At 32.8% G+C, this 18,329-nt stretch overlaps 3 protein-coding genes and 1 non-coding gene across 7 annotated transcripts; 1 reads left to right on the forward strand and 3 right to left on the reverse strand.

Annotated features, from left to right (window-relative positions):
- Nucleotides 1-560: 560 nt before the first annotated feature.
- On the reverse strand, nucleotides 561-3,207 carry LOC102620331 (uncharacterized). The gene is made up of 5 exons (XM_006471714.4): nucleotides 2,977-3,207; nucleotides 2,207-2,355; nucleotides 1,825-1,986; nucleotides 1,451-1,566; nucleotides 561-939 (listed from the first exon to the last, which is right to left on the reverse strand). Exons 1-5 carry the CDS (start codon nucleotides 3,161-3,163, stop codon nucleotides 921-923), a joined length of 633 nt encoding a protein of 210 aa, XP_006471777.2. The 5' UTR covers nucleotides 3,164-3,207; the 3' UTR covers nucleotides 561-920.
- A 91-nt stretch (nucleotides 3,208-3,298) lies between these two features.
- Nucleotides 3,299-3,382, forward strand: TRNAL-CAA (transfer RNA leucine (anticodon CAA)). The gene has a single exon. It is a non-coding gene; the product is annotated as a tRNA-Leu (tRNA).
- A 1,715-nt stretch (nucleotides 3,383-5,097) lies between these two features.
- On the reverse strand, nucleotides 5,098-7,623 carry LOC102620616 (uncharacterized). 2 transcript variants are annotated; one of them, XM_006471715.4, is made up of 3 exons: nucleotides 6,985-7,623; nucleotides 6,263-6,286; nucleotides 5,098-6,130 (listed from the first exon to the last, which is right to left on the reverse strand). In XM_006471715.4, exons 1-3 carry the CDS (start codon nucleotides 7,359-7,361, stop codon nucleotides 5,476-5,478), a joined length of 1,056 nt encoding a protein of 351 aa, XP_006471778.2. In that variant the 5' UTR covers nucleotides 7,362-7,623; the 3' UTR covers nucleotides 5,098-5,475. The 2 variants fall into 2 exon arrangements, with proteins under 2 accessions (XP_006471778.2, XP_006471779.2); XM_006471716.4 differs by lacking the exon at nucleotides 6,263-6,286 and having other exon boundaries at nucleotides 6,985-7,617.
- A 291-nt stretch (nucleotides 7,624-7,914) lies between these two features.
- Nucleotides 7,915-11,866, reverse strand: LOC102621085 (kinesin-like protein KIN-14U). 3 transcript variants are annotated; one of them, XM_006471718.4, is made up of 11 exons: nucleotides 11,612-11,866; nucleotides 11,117-11,312; nucleotides 10,911-10,994; nucleotides 10,667-10,828; nucleotides 10,457-10,563; nucleotides 10,172-10,356; nucleotides 9,900-10,064; nucleotides 9,591-9,809; nucleotides 9,365-9,402; nucleotides 8,961-9,088; nucleotides 7,915-8,878 (listed from the first exon to the last, which is right to left on the reverse strand). In XM_006471718.4, the coding sequence occupies exons 2-11, from the start codon at nucleotides 11,304-11,306 to the stop codon at nucleotides 8,264-8,266; spliced, it is 1,893 nt and encodes a 630-aa protein (XP_006471781.2). In that variant the 5' UTR covers nucleotides 11,307-11,312; nucleotides 11,612-11,866; the 3' UTR covers nucleotides 7,915-8,263. The 3 variants fall into 3 exon arrangements, with proteins under 3 accessions (XP_006471781.2, XP_006471780.2, XP_052297953.1); XM_006471717.4 differs by having other exon boundaries at nucleotides 11,117-11,866; XM_052441993.1 differs by lacking the exons at nucleotides 11,117-11,312; nucleotides 11,612-11,866 and having other exon boundaries at nucleotides 10,457-10,601; nucleotides 10,692-10,828.
- Nucleotides 11,867-18,329: the final 6,463 nt, after the last annotated feature.

An 18,329-nucleotide genomic window follows, 5' to 3' on the forward strand; every position in this document is an offset into this window, starting at 1 on the left:
GTGAAGTATCTTAATTATCAATATATACTGTTATGTTGGCAGATCCGTATGGAGATATGATGACATATTATTCTAATTTGCGAAGGATTGATGACATTCCCTGTAAAGAAGACACGATAAATGGAGAAGCAGGACACACGATACATTATAAAACTTCGGTTTGGGAGAGATGAGAGAGAGAGATTGTTGGGGGAGAGATAAGAAAGAGGGGTATTTTGGTCTCAAAGGCTTTTTTATGGCTAATGTTGATAGAAGTTTGTTTGGGGGGTTAAGATGGAAAAAGCCAAAATTTTTATGGCTATTGATGTAAATTTCCCTAGGCTAAATGGGAGCCAACACTAAAGTATGTGATGAGAGATACGTTAACAACACTTTAATTGATTGTTTCCCTATTAATTTCTAATATAAAAGAGATTATATTAGATGTGAATGGACATGTATACTTATTACGTGTCAATATAGTGAATAGTGAATACAAATGTAAATTAAATTATCTAAAAACAGAAGGTTAGTACAATATGAATAGGATTATTTGTCACATTTATAACAAAAAAATATGATTAAAATGTTCAAATAAAACCCCCCATTGAAGGGAAAGAAAGGACAAAATTGCATAAATGGTAATCCCAAATTGGACTTATGCATTCTATTATCGATTTATTTCATCAAAATCTAATCAACAGCTTAATGTATAAATAAAAGCAGAAATTGGATTAAGCAACAAATCTTTTGACCATCTCCTCTCTCCTTAAATGAAAATAAAGATTCCTTTGTGCATGCAAACTCATCCATGAAGCAAAAGTAGGCAAAACACCCCCATGCCATCTCATTTGAGACTGCACATTTGTTTTGCCATCTCAAAGCATCTCTCAAATTCAAGGCTGTTGTAGGGTTTCTTTTGTACTTTATCTTCCTAAATGTCAATCTTTTCCACAACACCTACATAGCAAAGAACGTGAACCATAAGCTAAACAAAGAACATAACATTACTGTACATAGCCAAGCAGTCAGACACCTAGACCTGGAAAAAGCATGAACAAGATATAAGAGATCCCCAACCCATCTGGTAGGAACGGCCAAGGATTAACAGAATTAAGCAATTTGTATCTCAGAATACGATAATCCAGCTAAATATTCATATGTTATTTGTATTAAAAAGCACCACAATGATGATGACATTTTGAAGCAAAAAGGACAAGAACATCACTGAAATCTTGACAAGGATTTATTGGAAAGCAGCATATAGCATACAAATTTATGTATCTCTATAGGCAGTAATAAAAACCAACGGTGAATTCTAATCTCAGTAGCCTAGGAAACAGCTTTTGTCTACAGAATACAGGTGTGTTGCTCAAAAATTGAAGCTGTATTCTAATCTCAGTAGCCTAGGAAACAGCTTTTGTCTACAGAATACAGGTGTGTTGCTCAAAAATTGAAGCTGTAAAATTACCGTTTGTATCTCTTCTTGGAACCGCAAGGACAGAGGGCATTTCTACTGATCTGACCACTCTTAGCCAAATTGGACCTGGCAAGATCCAGTGGTGATGATCCCATCAGCTTTTGAATCTACAACATTGAAATCATGGCTAATGATATATTCCCAATATTCTACTCTCACAGAAAAGTTCATTTAAAATAACAATAAAACGCCCCGGGACACTTGGAACACATACATGCCCAGAAAAAAACATATTTTTGATGTAAACCTCCCAAGAACTAGTTAATTCACATTAGACATTTTAGGTCATTTTAATCATCCACATCCATTTCAAAGAACCAATATTAGCATTACAAGCGATCACAATGACTTGCAAGATGTATTACCTCAGCCATGCTCTTCGGCATTGGTTTTCCTTCCTCCTTTAACTTCTCTATTTTCTTTTGTGCTTCTTTGGCCCATGTAAACTTTGCAAGGGTATTCTCGACTTCCGCTATTGTGCAATTGCATTGCTTTGCGGCTTCTTGTTTTTGACTGACTTGGAGATTCTACAATCAGAAAATCTAAAACCTTAATCAGGACACATACCCAGATGCAATAAATGAATGTGCGCATAAAGAAAGATCTACAATGCAAGTATTGATATGAGAATGTCATATTTTTGTAACATGAACATGAGGAACTCATAATACAGATTATCAAACTTGTAGCCTTGAACCATACAAAATTTACCCACAAAAACTGCATGTATGCACACAAAAAACCAACCTCTCCGTTAGGATCAAAAGCACCAAGACAGCGAAGAACTGCCTCTTGTTTCTCAAAAGTATCAGCAAAAGTTGTTGCACTGCTTCTACCAACTATGTATTGCTTTAATGTACCCAACTTTCTTGCTTTCTTTAACTCATCAGCAAACCCTGCAACAATCATTAAAAAATCTACTATAAGAATATAAAAAATTGTCCATTTTCTAGTACCATTTAGATAACTTTCATAGTATGCGCTTTTGCCTTGGAAGCTTTCAGAAAAATGCACTCATCAAGTGCTTACATCCTCTCATTCAGAAGCCATCTTAGAATACTACCTATCAAGTTTTCCACCAAAAATACTTTAAATGCTATAGAATAGTCACAAAATAGTTTTTGTTTCTTTCAGAAACACCTATAGCAGTGTCAAAAGCACCAATTAAGTGCTTCAAAGAACTCTAAAGTGTAAATGCTCTTCTATCCTTAAGGAACTCTAAAGTCTAAATGCTCTTCTATCCCTAAAATCAATTTCGGCTATTTCATCCAAACAACCGTGCAATAGTCACAAAAACGCTGTATAGTATTCAGAAGTCCTTTTAGCAGTGATAAAAAGGCCTCACTCCTCAAAAGCACTTCTAGTGCACTTCTTATTCAAAAAACCATTTTTACAAAAACACGTCTAACGTTTTTCACCAGATACAACCTTGTCCAACTATTAAAGGCTTCCGTTAACATTTAATCGAGAGAGAGAGAGAGAGAGAGAGAAAGAGATTTATACTGACGGGAACTTACGAAGGAGATTGAATGATTCAGAGCTGACGCTGCCGTCCTCTGATGATGATTTTTTTCCGGTGAAGACTCCTTTGATCGAGTCCATCCATGAGCCTTGCAATGTCCTCGTCGTAAAAATCGAGCGGTACTGTGATAATGTTAGGTGATGATTATGATAAATGCTGGTCAATATTCGTAAAGAACGCATTTTTTGGGGATGGGTATGCAGACGGAGCTGATTTTGAGGTCCTCATAGGGTTTTGATGGCTTTGAAATTGCGAAATTGAACGGTAATTCCGACATTGCTTTAAATAATATAGAATTGAAGCGAAGTCACATTCAAGTCAGGATGGCCGAGTGGTCTAAGGCGCCAGACTCAAGTTCTGGTCCTCGAAAGAGGGCGTGGGTTCAAATCCCACTTCTGACAGGTCATATTTTTAGGTTTTTCCTAATTTGATTTCGAACATAACATAACCTAGAAAAGCATAACTGAAAATTAACCTAGAAATGTATTGAGCATAACTGAAAGTTAATACTAGATAGAGACGAGATTTTCTTCTATTCATATTCGACAAAAGGTCTGCTTTTTTTTTTTTTGATTAAATGGGGCTTCTCAGAGAGAGCTAGACAGGAACAGAGCGGGGATGAGTAACCCCAAAATTATCTTGCGAAATAATAGAAAAAACACCCACAGGCGGGTTATGGAATGAGTGCAAATCAACAGGAACTGAAAGAGCCAAATTAGCCATGAAGTCCGCAGCTGAATTCGCTTCACGGTAGATGTGTGTGATAGAAACCTGCCAATTTCTACTTAATAATTCTCGGATTGCCGCTATTAAGGTATAGCAAGCATTAGGCACAATCGCCTGCTTAGCGGTCATCTGAACAACACAGTAGCTATCCACTTCTACTAATAAGCGGCTGATGCCAACGTTCCAAGCGAGATTTAATCCTTGATAGAGCCCCCAAAGCTCAGCCATGGTCACTGAACTTTCCCCAAGATTCATACAAAAACCTGACAAAAGGTCTGCTTTTATTTCATATTTTATAGAAAATTAGAGCATATTAGTTCTATCGAGACTAGGGATGGCAATTGTACCCGCAAACCCGCAAACCCGTCCAAACCCACCCGCCAAAACCCGCCCGTTGCGGGTAATTTTATCCGTTGCGGGCGGGTTTAGTATTATAAATTAAAACCCGCATATGGATGCGGGTGGGTTTGGTATTAACCTTATATCCGGTGGATACCCGCATGGATATCCACCAAACCCGCAATAATTTTTTTCAAATATTTTTAATTTAATTTAAATATAAAAATATATAAAGAAAATAATGTAATTAATCAAATTACCAAATAGTAAAAGGCTCAAAGTTGTGTATGTGTGTATATGGCTCATCTCTTATTCTAAAGTCATAACCTAAAGAAAACTAAAGGCATTTCCCTTCGAATTAGTATTTGAAAATATTAATCTTAATTATTATTTTAGGCATTGTGTTAGATGGGTGCTTATGGTGGTGAATAAAATAAATATATTCTCTTTGATCTTGTTTTAAATGATAATATGAAATGTAATTATTATTTTTAGATATTAGTTTGTGTTTTTTAAATAGATTTGTATAATTTATACTTAAATTTGAGAATTTGTGTTGAATTAATGTGGAAATTTTAATTTTTCATTTACATTGTTTAAATATAAAATTGAATATGTTATATGGAACTTGAGGTTATTATTATAAATTTATATATTAAATATTTGTGATTTTAAATACGGAAACCCGCAAAAAATCCGCCGGATACCATTGCGGGTTTGGTAATTGTTAAAACCCGCTGCGGGTGGATTTTTTTAAAAAAATTAAAACCCGCTGCGGGTTGCGGGTGGGTTTGGTAATTTAAATTTTGTGCGGGTTTGAGTTTGGTAATGGCAAACCCGCTGCGGGCGGTGCCCATTGCCATCCCTAATCGAGACTCAAAATTATTGATGCCTTGGGCCCATTTTTGGGCTTTTTCTATTTTCATTCTAGTAAATACAATGCAAGCAAGGCAATCAAACCCAAATGCATCTATCAATTTCTAATGGTTCATTCTTGAAACACGTTCAAGCATCCGCAAGACCAAGAGCACAGTCGTTCCTAGGATTAAAGTTTCTTGTGAGAAAAGAATTTCTACTATGCCAACAATTACATCATCATTTGACAGTCACAAATAACATTGAGTTCACTCTAATCAACCTTACAATTCAGTACAGAATACTAAAATATTCAAGTTTTAGGTGATCATTTCCAATAATAAATTACAAAGAATGTCTTCCTGCCCAGCACAAACTGATGATCCATTGAGGCAAAAATCTGTGGAATCATCAACTCTTCCTCACACTTCTGTCAACAAATCCTAACTTCCAAAAAAATAAAGGAAGCAGAAGCAACTCAACAGGCACATAGAGGCTATGCATATGCTGTAACTTTATCTCTTGCTTCTGAGTTGCAAAGAATTATAACCAAAAAGCCCATGCTAAAGACATCTTAGGCTCCAGACCGCCTGAACTCAAACCAGATTTCATAGTGATTGAAAAGCAAGCTATCATGCGTTTTCTTTCCGATATACTCGAGCCCCAAGCTTGTGAGCCTCTTTGTACACTCTTCTCCCCCCAATCGTGAGCAAAACTTTATGTTATGCGACACAAAGATACGTCCATCATAAGGTCTCAACTTACTTGCTAACCTCTCCAGTCCAACCCAGACAAGTTTGTCGGGCATATGAAGAAAAACAGCACTAGCATATATCAAATCATACACAACTCCTGAACCAAACTTAGTAAAATCCATATCTTCGCCTCGTACAATGATAGGGCGCTTGTGTAGAAGACCTTGGGAGGGAAGTTCATATCTGAATGCAGCCATCAAAGAGAGTTCATCTCGCTCCAGGCAATGAAAGTTTTCAGGGTTGAGATACCGAATGAAATGCAGGCCAACACGGAGTGTACCACATCCGATCTCAAGGACATGCGAGTTGGGTGTTATGTGGCTGGCCTCAGCAAGGAACTCAAACACATCTCGGCCACCAGCCCAAGGCTCCCCATAATTGCTGTGATGCTCCTCAACAAGAAGCTCACCGGGGCATGGAAGGGCTGTATGGTTGTTTGCTTCCGGTCCTTCATAGTGTGATATGCCTTTGAATCTGCACAATTCCAGAAATTTGATCACAATCATGCCAAAACCACCCTCTTTCTTAATAAAACATGTCAAAGTAACTCATGAAGCACACAAACCAAAAAAGAACTCACAAACATGCAAATGGCAGATTTCTCACATTGTGATCTCATGTTTGAAAGTGCTGCACACAGCAAAAAGCCAAATGCCACAAGATTATCATAAGGAAACCTCACCTTGAATTTTAGTTGACATTATGAATCACACTTCAGTCAATATATGTTACTGTAAAAATCCATATACAGAGTGTAAAGTGAAAGAAAGAAACATTTCAGCAACCCATTTTACACGGTGTCCATTCCCAGAAATCACAAAAGATAAATAATCCGATTCACATATTCCACTCTTTCCTACTACCCTTAGAAACAAGCTTCCTACGCACTCATACCAGGCATCGTGAATGGGAAACCAGTTTCCAGAAAATAAAATCATCTTAAACTTGTTCCTTATTCCTAGGACTCTTACTGAAAACTCTTTTCAAGAACTCCCCCAGCAAAAAATCCCAGAATTTTAAAAACAAAGACACACTATACATGAAAAAAGCACATTGAGCTTTAGAAATATTTTCCATATCATCCCATCAAAAGTACATGTTTAGCAATTGACAAAGTGACTCGCTGAGACCCCATTTGGAATTGAAGTCTCATGAGCTATAGTAGAATACAATCAATAAAATGTCAAGAATGTAAATGAAACATCAGTTCTAACGTCTCAAAATGTTCGTGCAATTTTCCTACACTAATTTCTAAAAGCTGTTTCTACTAGTGAAATCAAAACATGAAGGAAACTTAAGAGCGAGAGTAAGCAAATGAATGAGCTTACTGAATGAGATCTTGCAATTGCTGAGCTCTAGTACGGGGATTAATCCCCTTCCTTAACACATTGTCCTGCATGTGAAGCCCGTTCTTGTGGATCTGATCCCTCACCCACTCAATATCCTCTTTCGTCGCCGATGTTCTTTCGCTGAACCTTCTAGAAGAAGAAGAAGAATCATCCTCGCTCCTTGCAAAGTCAGACACGGCACCGTTCCTGACAGCGTTGGCAGCGTCAGTAGTGGTGGAGGAGAGAGGGCAATTACACGTGGACAGCGAGGAGAGGAGGAAGAAAAAGAAGATCGCTGCGACTGAGAGCGTGAGAACGAGTACCGGTACGGTGATTACTATACCCTTTTGCTGCGTCGGTGATGTTACCAGAGCCATTCGATTTTGTTTCGTTTGTTCGCTCGCAGGGTGCGTGTGTGTGTGAAGAAGAAGAGTTGTCTTTACAGTTATTGGCCTGGCAAAATGATGGTGCTGGGTGGATTTAGCTGTACGAGATGGCCGACGTCGTTTCTCGCTTTGATTATTCGTTTTCTAAAGAAGACGGATGTCGACATGTCGTTGACGCCGAGAATGTCGTTCTGATGGAGAAGTAGTGGCCGCCTAGTGGGAGCAGGGCATAACTACAGTGCGGGTGAGTCCAAGGAAATTACCATACGCGTCTCCATGACTCCATCCTTTTGAATTGGATTTGGATCTTTAGCATTCAAAATAAAAAAGCCAAGGCCCAACTTTGAAACAAGCATTTGTGATTTTACTAGTTTAGTCTCGTAGAGGTTGATTTTTTTTTGCCAAATATTTGAATGGTATGGTAAAATCTAACATATCTTGGGTCTAAATATTCAAATAAAAAATCCTAATAATTTTTTTTACTGTAAATATCAACATAATAAAAGCATTTATATTTAATTTGTAATGAATCTAATCAGAGGAATTGAAATATAACTTCCTTTTGCTTCATCATTACAAGCATCATTTGAACTACAAATTACACAAATCATGTTAATGAATAGTTAACACTCACAATCAGACCTAGACAAACCATTTTATGCTGGGAACATGTAAACGCACCATAAAATTTACAGATCCCAGCAAAGCAAACCATCACTCTTACTATGTACGTTATATGACACATGTCACCCTCTATGACCTTGACCCGATCATATCAATAAACCATGAACAAAAAATCCCTCATTGAAAGAAAAAAGTGGTAGACAAAACAAAATTAATCTCACACATTTACCATATGCCACAAGTTATCGTTAGCAAAGTTCTTTTCTCTGTTAGACGAAATCAGACATCCTTCTCCTGTGACGAGAGAGTGTTACTTTCAAGTTTGGATCTGAATATGTGACAACCTTGTTTCGTGGCATGGAAGTTGTCTTTGAATACAGACCGCCATTGCCTTTAGGACTCTCTGCGACAGGAGTATTGGTTTCACCGTATCTTGGTTTTTTATTCGAACATCGTATCATTGCTTTGAAACGAATATCCAAGAAGCTAAGCGATTGAGAACATGAAAATTGTGCTGAACTTCTAGACCCTGTTATCAAATTCCTGGCCCTTATGCTGATCTCCTTCTCTGCAGCATTTTTCCTTTGACGGCTAGCAACAGTAGAGGTCATGAAACGAGGGACAGAGTTGCTAACACTTCTTTTAGTTACATTTTTAGAAGCTTTTGGGGTTTCAGCTGCTTCCTTTAGATTTTCTTTGGGACTTACAAAGCTCTTTTCCTCATCCTCAAGGGACTGACATGCGGCTGAGAACAACTTTTTCTTTTCACTTAGGAGGGACTCAACCTCCTTTATTTGATTCCTGACATTCTGACATTCAGCTTCAGCTTCTCTCATGTCCTCTTCGAGCTCTGCCATTCTTATCTCCCTTCGCTTCTTCAAGTCCTACATTAGAGGATGAATATCGGAAAGTATTGCAAATGTTTAATACATGTCATCCAGAAGAAGAAATTCCAAAGATTGATACCTCTGATAGCTCCCTATTGGACTCTATTCCCCTTGCTCGCTTGGCAAAACTCAAAGAACAAATTGTCTCCCCAACATCTTCTTCACATGGGCTTGCATGAACAAGCATCAAAACCTTTGAACCATCACCTAAAGCAATTGGAATGAGGGCCATCATGCATTTTCATATATTTTGTTTAATTTTATCACAGGAAAAAGAATTAATTCCATAATTTACAGTAGCCATTAGTTTGTAAATTACTCCTCACACTGCTATGCAGATACAAGTGGAACAACATCTAATTTCTGGCAATTTCTAAAACATAACAATATTTCATAATAAAGTAGGAGTTCACAGCCAAAAGGAAAGGGGGAAATTAATTAAAAAATAATAAGAAGCCAGAAGTACAAGAGCAAAGGTGTTACCCAGGGAATCTCTGAGGATCTGAGTTAGCTTGCTATTTCTGCAACCCAAGAAATAAAATATAATCAGTAAGAAAGAAGCAACGGCTACTCAGAACTATCCTAACAGCATTTAAAAACTTGGAATCCATGTCTTTTTCAGTTAAAGTATATGGGCCCACTCCTAGCTTATCCAACAAAAGAAAAAGGATAATTAAAAGCTGAAAATAGAAGCCAGCAAAGAACTTGCCTGTAAGGCACATGGCCTCTCTTCCTTCTCAGAGCTGCAATAACATCAGCCAGTGCAGAAAGGGAGAGATTAATGGCCCTTCCCTCATCCAGTGTTTGCCCAGTGGCTCCTGTTTTCAGTACCCGCTCGCTGCCTCCAAGATCAACCATCCAAAGTTTGCTTACTTCTGTTTTGGCTTCCAAGGCATCCCCATGTCGGAAAATGGTGATCCTCATTAAGCTAGATATATGAAACTAAACAGATAATGTAATCATCAAAACAAATCAATTCATCAACAAAATTCTAACCCAAACTCAACCAGAAACCCACCAGTGTGACCTGCTGGATGCCTCATTCACATTAGTCCATGAAGTTGATCTAACCCGTCTCCCTTTATTGTACCACCATCGGGCCTTTGTAAAATCTGGGATTTGCACCTCTGTCAGGCCCTCGATTTCCACTGTGCCCTTCGCATCTGTTTGAATGTTGAGATTGCTGTAGTAGAGTGAGCAAAATCACAATAAGCATAATTGAGTGAATGGCCTTCATTTTTAGTTCAAAGTTTTGGAACTGATTCTGGGCATTTGCAGAAACATAATTACCATCTAGTCGCAGCTTCATATGCTTTAAATACTGGTTTTGGAGCCAATAGATCCCTCACACTACCCATGTAAACCTCCAGCATGCTCATTGAAAAGGTTACAGATGATGAATTGTCCAAAGCGGCTTGACGAAAAAGCTCTTCAAGAGCTCGAGGAACAATTCCAGGCTGATCACTAGTGCCATCCTGAAACATCATCACACTCAAACATTCATGAATGAAAAAATCTGGGGATTTTAACAATATGAATTCGAGAAAAGCAACAATTTTAAATGTAGTCACTAACCATTGTGAATGTCTTGCCAGTGCCAGTTTGACCATAAGCCAAAACACAAACATTGTGCCCGTCAAGCGCAGATCTAAGAATTGGTTCAACCTCAACAAAAACATCTTCTACAGAGTTTTCAACCAGAATAAAGCCTCTTAGACAACTGGAAACAGAAAACATATTCAATTAAACCTGGAAATGAAGAAACACACGAAATCAGATGCTAACCTTGACTAGCTGCCTGATTAAACACCTTATCAAATCCGAATTCTTTCTTGCTTCCTCCTGATCTAACCACAACCTTCTCCAACTCAGTAAGTACAGGTTCATGAATTACTCTTCTGCCTGTCACTAAAAATGATCTGACTCGACAAAAGACTCTAATACAGCCTGCAAATCAAAATCAATCCTTTAATCAAAGGGCAAAGAAAAAATATAAAGTCCCTTCCTTAAATCAAAAATAATAAACTACCTTTGATGTCTAATATCTTATTCAATGCTTCTCGTCGTTTCTCATCCAATCTCCTCTTCTTCAACCTCAATTCCACAATTTCTCCTGCCAAAAAAATGACAGCAATTTTTCCCAACAAGACAATGAACACATGTTGCTATAATTTTATAATTGAACACATATGACAATTGACATTTCCTAGGACTGAAACTTGAAAGATCTTTTACCTTCAAGATTGATTATTGACTGCTCAAGCTCATTCTTTTGTTGCTCAGGAACAACATTGACATCGGTGCAAATCAAAGGAAGCGGCGGTGAATCAGGCAAATCAGGAACCGGAGGCAACCCATCACTGGATTCAAGGGTTGATTCCATTGGAGATGATTTCAGTGGCTCTGGTCCTTTGTCAAGAGCCATTGAGATCTGCTCATTTTCAGTTGAAATGAACATACAGAGAAGCTAATAAAATTTTTGAAGTTTAAAAAAAAAAATAATTTTTTTGAGCAAAAATGCAAATATGCAATGTTGGTGGCTGAAAATGAATACTCCACCAAAATTGGAATGCGTTGTTAGCTAAGTTTGATTGGTTTAACAGAACTCCAAAAATATACAAGATTACAGAAACTAATAATTGCTGAGTTGGATGTTCATTGGTTTAAATCAATAACCACTACATTTCTCAGCTAAGACTAAGAGATGAAGTACAAATGAAGCAAAATCACCTCTTTGAAGAGTTCACAAAAAAGCAGCGACTAGCAAGCGCTGGCTAAATATTCAAAAGCAAAAACCCAGATCATTAAACCAACCAAAAAAAAGATATTCATTAAGAAAAGTTAAAAATAATAAAGTCAAAAGCTGAGTGAAGATTTTCAAAAACCCGACGAAAATTTGGGAGTGGTGACAATGAAATATTTCAATGATTGATTGAACACTCTTTGCTCTCTGATTATTAGGAGGTGAAAAGTGCTTTTATAACAGTTTAATGTTGCGTACATATTGTGAAAATAATATAATGGAATATATATATAGAAATTCTCGTATAATGGTTGGTCCAGATCTAAAGTTGCACTGTAAAGTTGGTATTTTTTTAAGACAAGAGGAGCGTGAGGAGCGGAGGTGCAAACGTGGATTTAAATAGTTTTAAATAAGTGCTTTTAATGGCGTAGGATAATTTTTAATATATTTATTTATTTTAGATTTTTGGAATGCTTTGACTGAAAGTTAATGGAACTTGGATAGGATCCTCTGCAGTCTGGCAGTATGCGACAGAGATTGGTGGGTGGTGAAAAAATAATAGGTTTTTTTGGTAGGTTTGTAATAAATAAAAGGTTAATTTTACGATAAAATTATATTTTTAATATCATATTACTAATCTTTGAATTACGTCAAAGCTAAGCATGATCAACATTCAACAGTATGGCTGGTACAATTCCATTATTCGATGCCAACATAACACGAGTTAATAGGCATGAGTTATCAAACTTAACACAATTATTAAATGAGATGGATTTAAATTGATGTGATTTTTTTTATATTAGATTGTAATTAAAGTCCTTAACTCGTTTATTTGGTTAATAACATGATTATATTTTTATATTCTAAATAAATTTCTAGATTTTTTATTAAAACTCAAATATTTGTATGCAGTATTGAGCATAATATCTGCCAATTGATTTCTCATTACTGATCCTTAATTTTACAACATCAAATGAGATTAGTAATTGATTTTAAAGATCTTTTTAATAAAATCTCCAGTAGAATAGTAAACTTTTGATAAACTAAGTCTAAAATATTTTCACTTTTTTTTAAAAATCGGTTATTCTTTTAATGTATTTCAATGATAATATATAGAAAAATGGGTTTGCCTACCGTGCAACGGTTGCACGGTATCCCATTTTTTGTCTTTTTTCAACTCAGCCAATGGATCAATGGTTAAAGTGTTCAACGGCAAGGATGTGTTCAATTGGTTATTAACACTTAAGTCCTTACTGTTTATTATAAAATCATAAAAGTTAAAAGTTTTTAAATATTCACTTACATAATTTTTGTTGTTTTAATTTTTTTTAAAGTTTGATCCATTGACTTAATTTGATCATAAAAATAATTGATGGTGTAAATATAATAATGTAATATCACATAAAATTTTTAAACACATGAAAATTTGATAAATGTAAATAATATTTTTTGTTATATAATATATATTTAATGTAAAATAAATAAATTGAATATGTTTTAAGAATATAGGTTATTAACCTTTATACTTTAGAAAATTATAAAATAAAAAAGGTGAAATTTCAAAATAAGAAACATGTAAAAAGTCTTAGGTTGTAAATTTTTATTATTTTAATATTACAAAACTTTACTTTTTTATTACATTTTTGTTTTTAGCATTAGTTGACATGTTAGTTTATTTATACATACAATATGTTAATTTACCTATAAAATATCAATATATATATAGCCCAACAAAGTTATAGAAAGATAAATAAAGAATAACATAAAAGGAAGTTAGTTTATTTTTTTAAGAATATTTCAAAAGCATTTGAGCTTTATATTTCTTGAGAATTATCATTTTTTAAGATATTTGAGCTTGTGAATCTTGTTATAATGATAATTTATTATTTATTCTTGATTAAAAATAATTGAATAGTAAATTTATTGATTTCCAAATGCTCTTTTAAATATAGGGTGGTTGGTTAATTTTTATTGTATTAGCCTAAATTTTGTGATAATAGCTAATCAACCATTGTAAAAGATCTACTAGGATTATTTTTACTTTCTCTACATCCCTCTAGACCATTATCACTTAAAAAGTTAAAGGTCCGTCTGGCACACTGTATTATATTGTATTATGTAATGCACATGTATTATATTATATTATATTACATTAGCAGTATATTATAATAATTATAATAAAATTATGCAACATTTGGTAATTGGTATTATCATGTACTGCATTAATTTTGTACTAATATTAAACTAAAATTATTTAAATTTATTATTAATTATATTAAATTATTATTTTCATATTAATTATTTTTAAATAAATATAATATGATATAATAAAATAATATTATAGTTTAATTTATTTTTTTATTTTTTATAATAAAAATAAAAAATAATTAAAATATATGTAATGCTTAATTAAGGCTAAATAATAATAATGACAGTGGTATTATTTAATAGTTAAAACAAAAAAAAATTATAAAGTTTAATGATGATGATGACGACGACGACAACAACATTAATATAAATATAATAATTAGAATAATAAGATTAATAAATTTATTAATATTAATAAAATAATAATTCAATAATAATTCAGTAATAAATTTAATATATTTTAAAAATAGTGACGGTAATAAAATCAATAAATAATAATAATAATAATAATAATAACTAATTAAAGCAATCATAACAATTAAAATAATAAATTTTAATAATAATAATAATAATAATAATAATGACATTAATAAATAATAATAATAACAGTTAAAATTTTTTTCAAAAGTCATTTTATAATTTTATCCAGAAAAAAAGGACCTATATATAAAGATTTGTAACTTATAGTATCTATTCAGTTTTCTTATAAATATAGGGTAGTGTAGTGTAATTGTTGGAAAAAGACAAAATTTAGTTGTACCGTGTAACGGTTGCACGGAAAGGGCAGACCCTAGAAAAATATATATATCTTTTCAATTTATATATTTTGTAAATTTAACTACGACACTTTAACATAGTATTGTGGCGATGAATATTGTAATTGAGTACTGTCACATGATCAAATTTTTTTTTTTTAACTTTTTTACCATTTCAATGTGTTCAAGCGAAGGTGTGCTAAGGGAACTGCTACCAAACCTTTTCATTTCATCGCCATCGGGTTCTTTTAGACATGTTTTTTTAAGTACAACTGTACAAGTAACGCAATTTCACTGTAATGCCAACGTGGCAAAAACGCTTTGGATATTTATTTAGCTTACGGTAGTCTCATCGCAGAGGATGAGAGCGCTTGAGCCTTTTTTTAACGGTGCCACAGAGAAACTGAAGACTTGCCGTCGACGGTAAAAATTGCAATAATGACTGGTAGAAACAGCCTTTTTAGGCCGTTGGATTTAAAAATTGCAAAAATATGTAGCATAGATTTGCCACAAAGTACAAAGGTGATAACTAACTACAACTAGGAAGTTGGAACTTGGAACCTTCCTAAAGCAATTTAGCATCTTGCTTTTGTTGTACTTTCTCTCTATGAAAAAAAAAATAAGTTTTTCTTTTTATATTTAATTTGAAGAAATTGTGTCAAAAGAGAATGTGAGATAAAAAAGAGGTAAAAATATGGAAAACTCATATTGAGATGTAAAACTATCGGAGACATGCAACAGCCGCCACACAATGTTTGATATTATTTGTGTTGGGCTCGGGGGTTGAGATTTTGCTTTTAGATCACACCACACCACTCATAAGATATCGTAGCATTTAATAGGCTCATCATATGTAGCCCACCAACCAATTCTAACCCGGGAATGCGAGATTCTGACGCCTCTCATTCTACGATGTAGCCATCTATCTCATTCTTAGGAGGGCAAAGAGTCTCATGTGCGCTAGGCCCTTGGGCTCACACAACTGACTTGTTTGCAGTAGGCCCCAAGGGACACCACACTGGACATCCGTGTCGACACTAGTGTGGACAATTAATTGACTATGCTAAAAAAAAAAAATCATTTTTTTCATAATTTTTTAAAAATATTATTTGAATAGGGCAAGTTTATAAGAAATTTGATGTTATGGGTAATTTTTATTTATAATTTTCTTCGTAACAAATTAAGTTTCTAGATTTGCCCCTAATCACATACACTGTATGTGATTATCTATTTCCCAAACTGTGGGTTCATTAGCTCCGACATTGATATCATTTGTACCAACTCACCTCACCAAATACGATATTATTTCCTTTAAATTAGGCTCCGTATACTTTTAGATCAACTCAAAAAGTCTCGTATATTCTTTGAGAAATGACCCGGTATAACCCAATAATTATTTTTAACTCAATAATGTGTGATTCAACAACCCTACCATAAAGTGTTACGAGATCTTTCGGTCTTGAAAGTTTTACGCAGTATGTAATTATTGTGCGATTTGTTATTTTAAAATAAATTGGTAAGTTTTGAAGTGGTAAGGTAGCTTTCTTCTCTTAATTTTAATTTAAAAATTAATGTCAAGAATTTGTAATAAGTATAGGGCCAGTTTGGTAATACTGTAGTTTTTAAAATAATTGTTGTTAGTTATGCTGTAGAAATAATCAGTTGTTAAGAGAATTATTTAAATGTTTGGTAATATTTAATTTTAAAATTCCTATGAAGTTTAAAAGTAATTATATGTGTTTGATAAATTTTACTGTTAAACTGCTGTAAGAATATAAATGACTGAATTGAATATAGTATTAAATAAAATTTATTTAAACATTTATAAATATGTATATAAAATATTTTTCTGTATATGTATAATAATTGATAACTAAAATAAATATATTATACTATTATTTTTTATTTTGTTATGTCAATATAATTGGTATAATAATAATTTCTTTAAAGTTAGTGATTTTTATTTTCTAATTGATAAGGAGAATTTAGGATTTTTATAATATATATGAGGATATAATGGAGTTATATTAATTGTAAAAAGTGATTTTTAAAATTAAATTTTGAAAAACTACTCATTTTCTACTTTTCAAAATCTACTCTAGGACGGGTAATGTTATCAAAAGTGATTTTAGAAAAAACTTATTAAACACTAAATTAGTTTTTAACTTTTTAAAATTGCTTTTAACCCTCCCAAAAATAATCCCAAACTAGGTCTTATAGTTAGCATCTTTAGTTCATATTTTATTCTTCTCTTCATTCTTATCCCATCCGTTGACATTTCTCTCAAAAAATTTTGTTTCAATATGAAAATTTCATGATAATTAGTTATTACTTGTTGGAGATGAAAATGGGAAGGGAATTTGCGTCAAGTCCATCACCCCCCGATGTTTATCTTTGTGTTATAATATGTGACAATTAAATACAAGAAAATTCAGTGATGTCATTATTAAAATTGCAGCATCAATGTCGTGGTAAACATAAATTTTGCAAAATACACATAAGACTAGTAAATGAAAGGTAAAACAAGTAAATTAATATGAGAGTGGTAAATAAGTGTTTTAAAATTGTAAACAAAACAAACACTTGTAAAAATAATATAAAAAATATAAATCAATATTAAACTTTAATTTAAAAATATATATTACTTATTTAATTTATTTGAGCAAAAAAAAAATTCTCATTAATTAAAAAAAAGTTGTATTGAAAACAATTGAAATAAGTTTTACTAAATTAGTTTAATCATAAGTTCTATATTCATGATAGGACATTCATAAAAAAAAATCACTTTCTGTTATAGTATTTGTTTACTTTACAAGATAATTAAGTGAAATTATTTTTCTTGATGTGGATCAAGCCAAAACAAAATAAAAATACATTCTTATATTACTAGATATATATGAAATATCAATAAAATTGGATCTAATTTTTAGTTTTATACATATTTCATATATTTTCAAACTTTACTTCTTGCTTTGAAGTTACTGTCGAGGAGGTTTAGAAGAATGCAAAATCAGTTATCTTACAAACAATTTTGAAAAATATAAAAAAAAGGTTTTCCAAAATTTGATTTTAAGAATAAATTTTATCCTTAATAAAATTTCACATATATTATCACATGTATTATATAAACCCAAAATTATTATTATTCAGTTTGGAAATAAAAAAAAGTACATATTTAAGTAATCATTATTTTAATGAATTTTATTTTGTATTTGTAAGTTTTTATTTTTTTCAATTACTCTTACAATATTTACTTGTTTTACATTTCATTTATAAATCTTCTATTTTATTTGTATAATCTGTATGTTATTTTACACTTAATATTGTTCTAAAAGTTTTATGATACTTTTGTAAATTTATGTTATGTTTACTACTAATACAACATTTTACCCACTCTTACGTTAATATACTTGTTTTACTTTTTATTTACAGGTCTTATATTTTATTTACTTAATTTACACTTAATGTTGATTTACAAGTTTTATATTAAATCTTTAAATTTATGTTTTGTTTGCCAATATTACATCATTTTACCACTCCAATGTTAATTTTATTTACATGAGTTATTTTTAATTTTCTTAATTATGTTTTGTTTTACACTTAATGCTTATTTATAAGTTTTATATGATATTAATAAGTTTTTGTTTTGTTTACCAATGATATATTAATTTACCACTCCTATGTTGATTTACTTATTTACCTTTCATTTACAAATCTTATATTCCATTTGCATCATTTATATTTTATTTTACACTTAATGTTGATCTACAAGTTTAATATTATATTTATAAGTTTTTGTTTT

The sequence above is a fragment of the Citrus sinensis genome, chromosome 5, assembly GCF_022201045.2.
Source record: "Citrus sinensis cultivar Valencia sweet orange chromosome 5, DVS_A1.0, whole genome shotgun sequence".
Taxonomy (NCBI): Eukaryota; Viridiplantae; Streptophyta; class Magnoliopsida; order Sapindales; family Rutaceae; genus Citrus; species Citrus sinensis.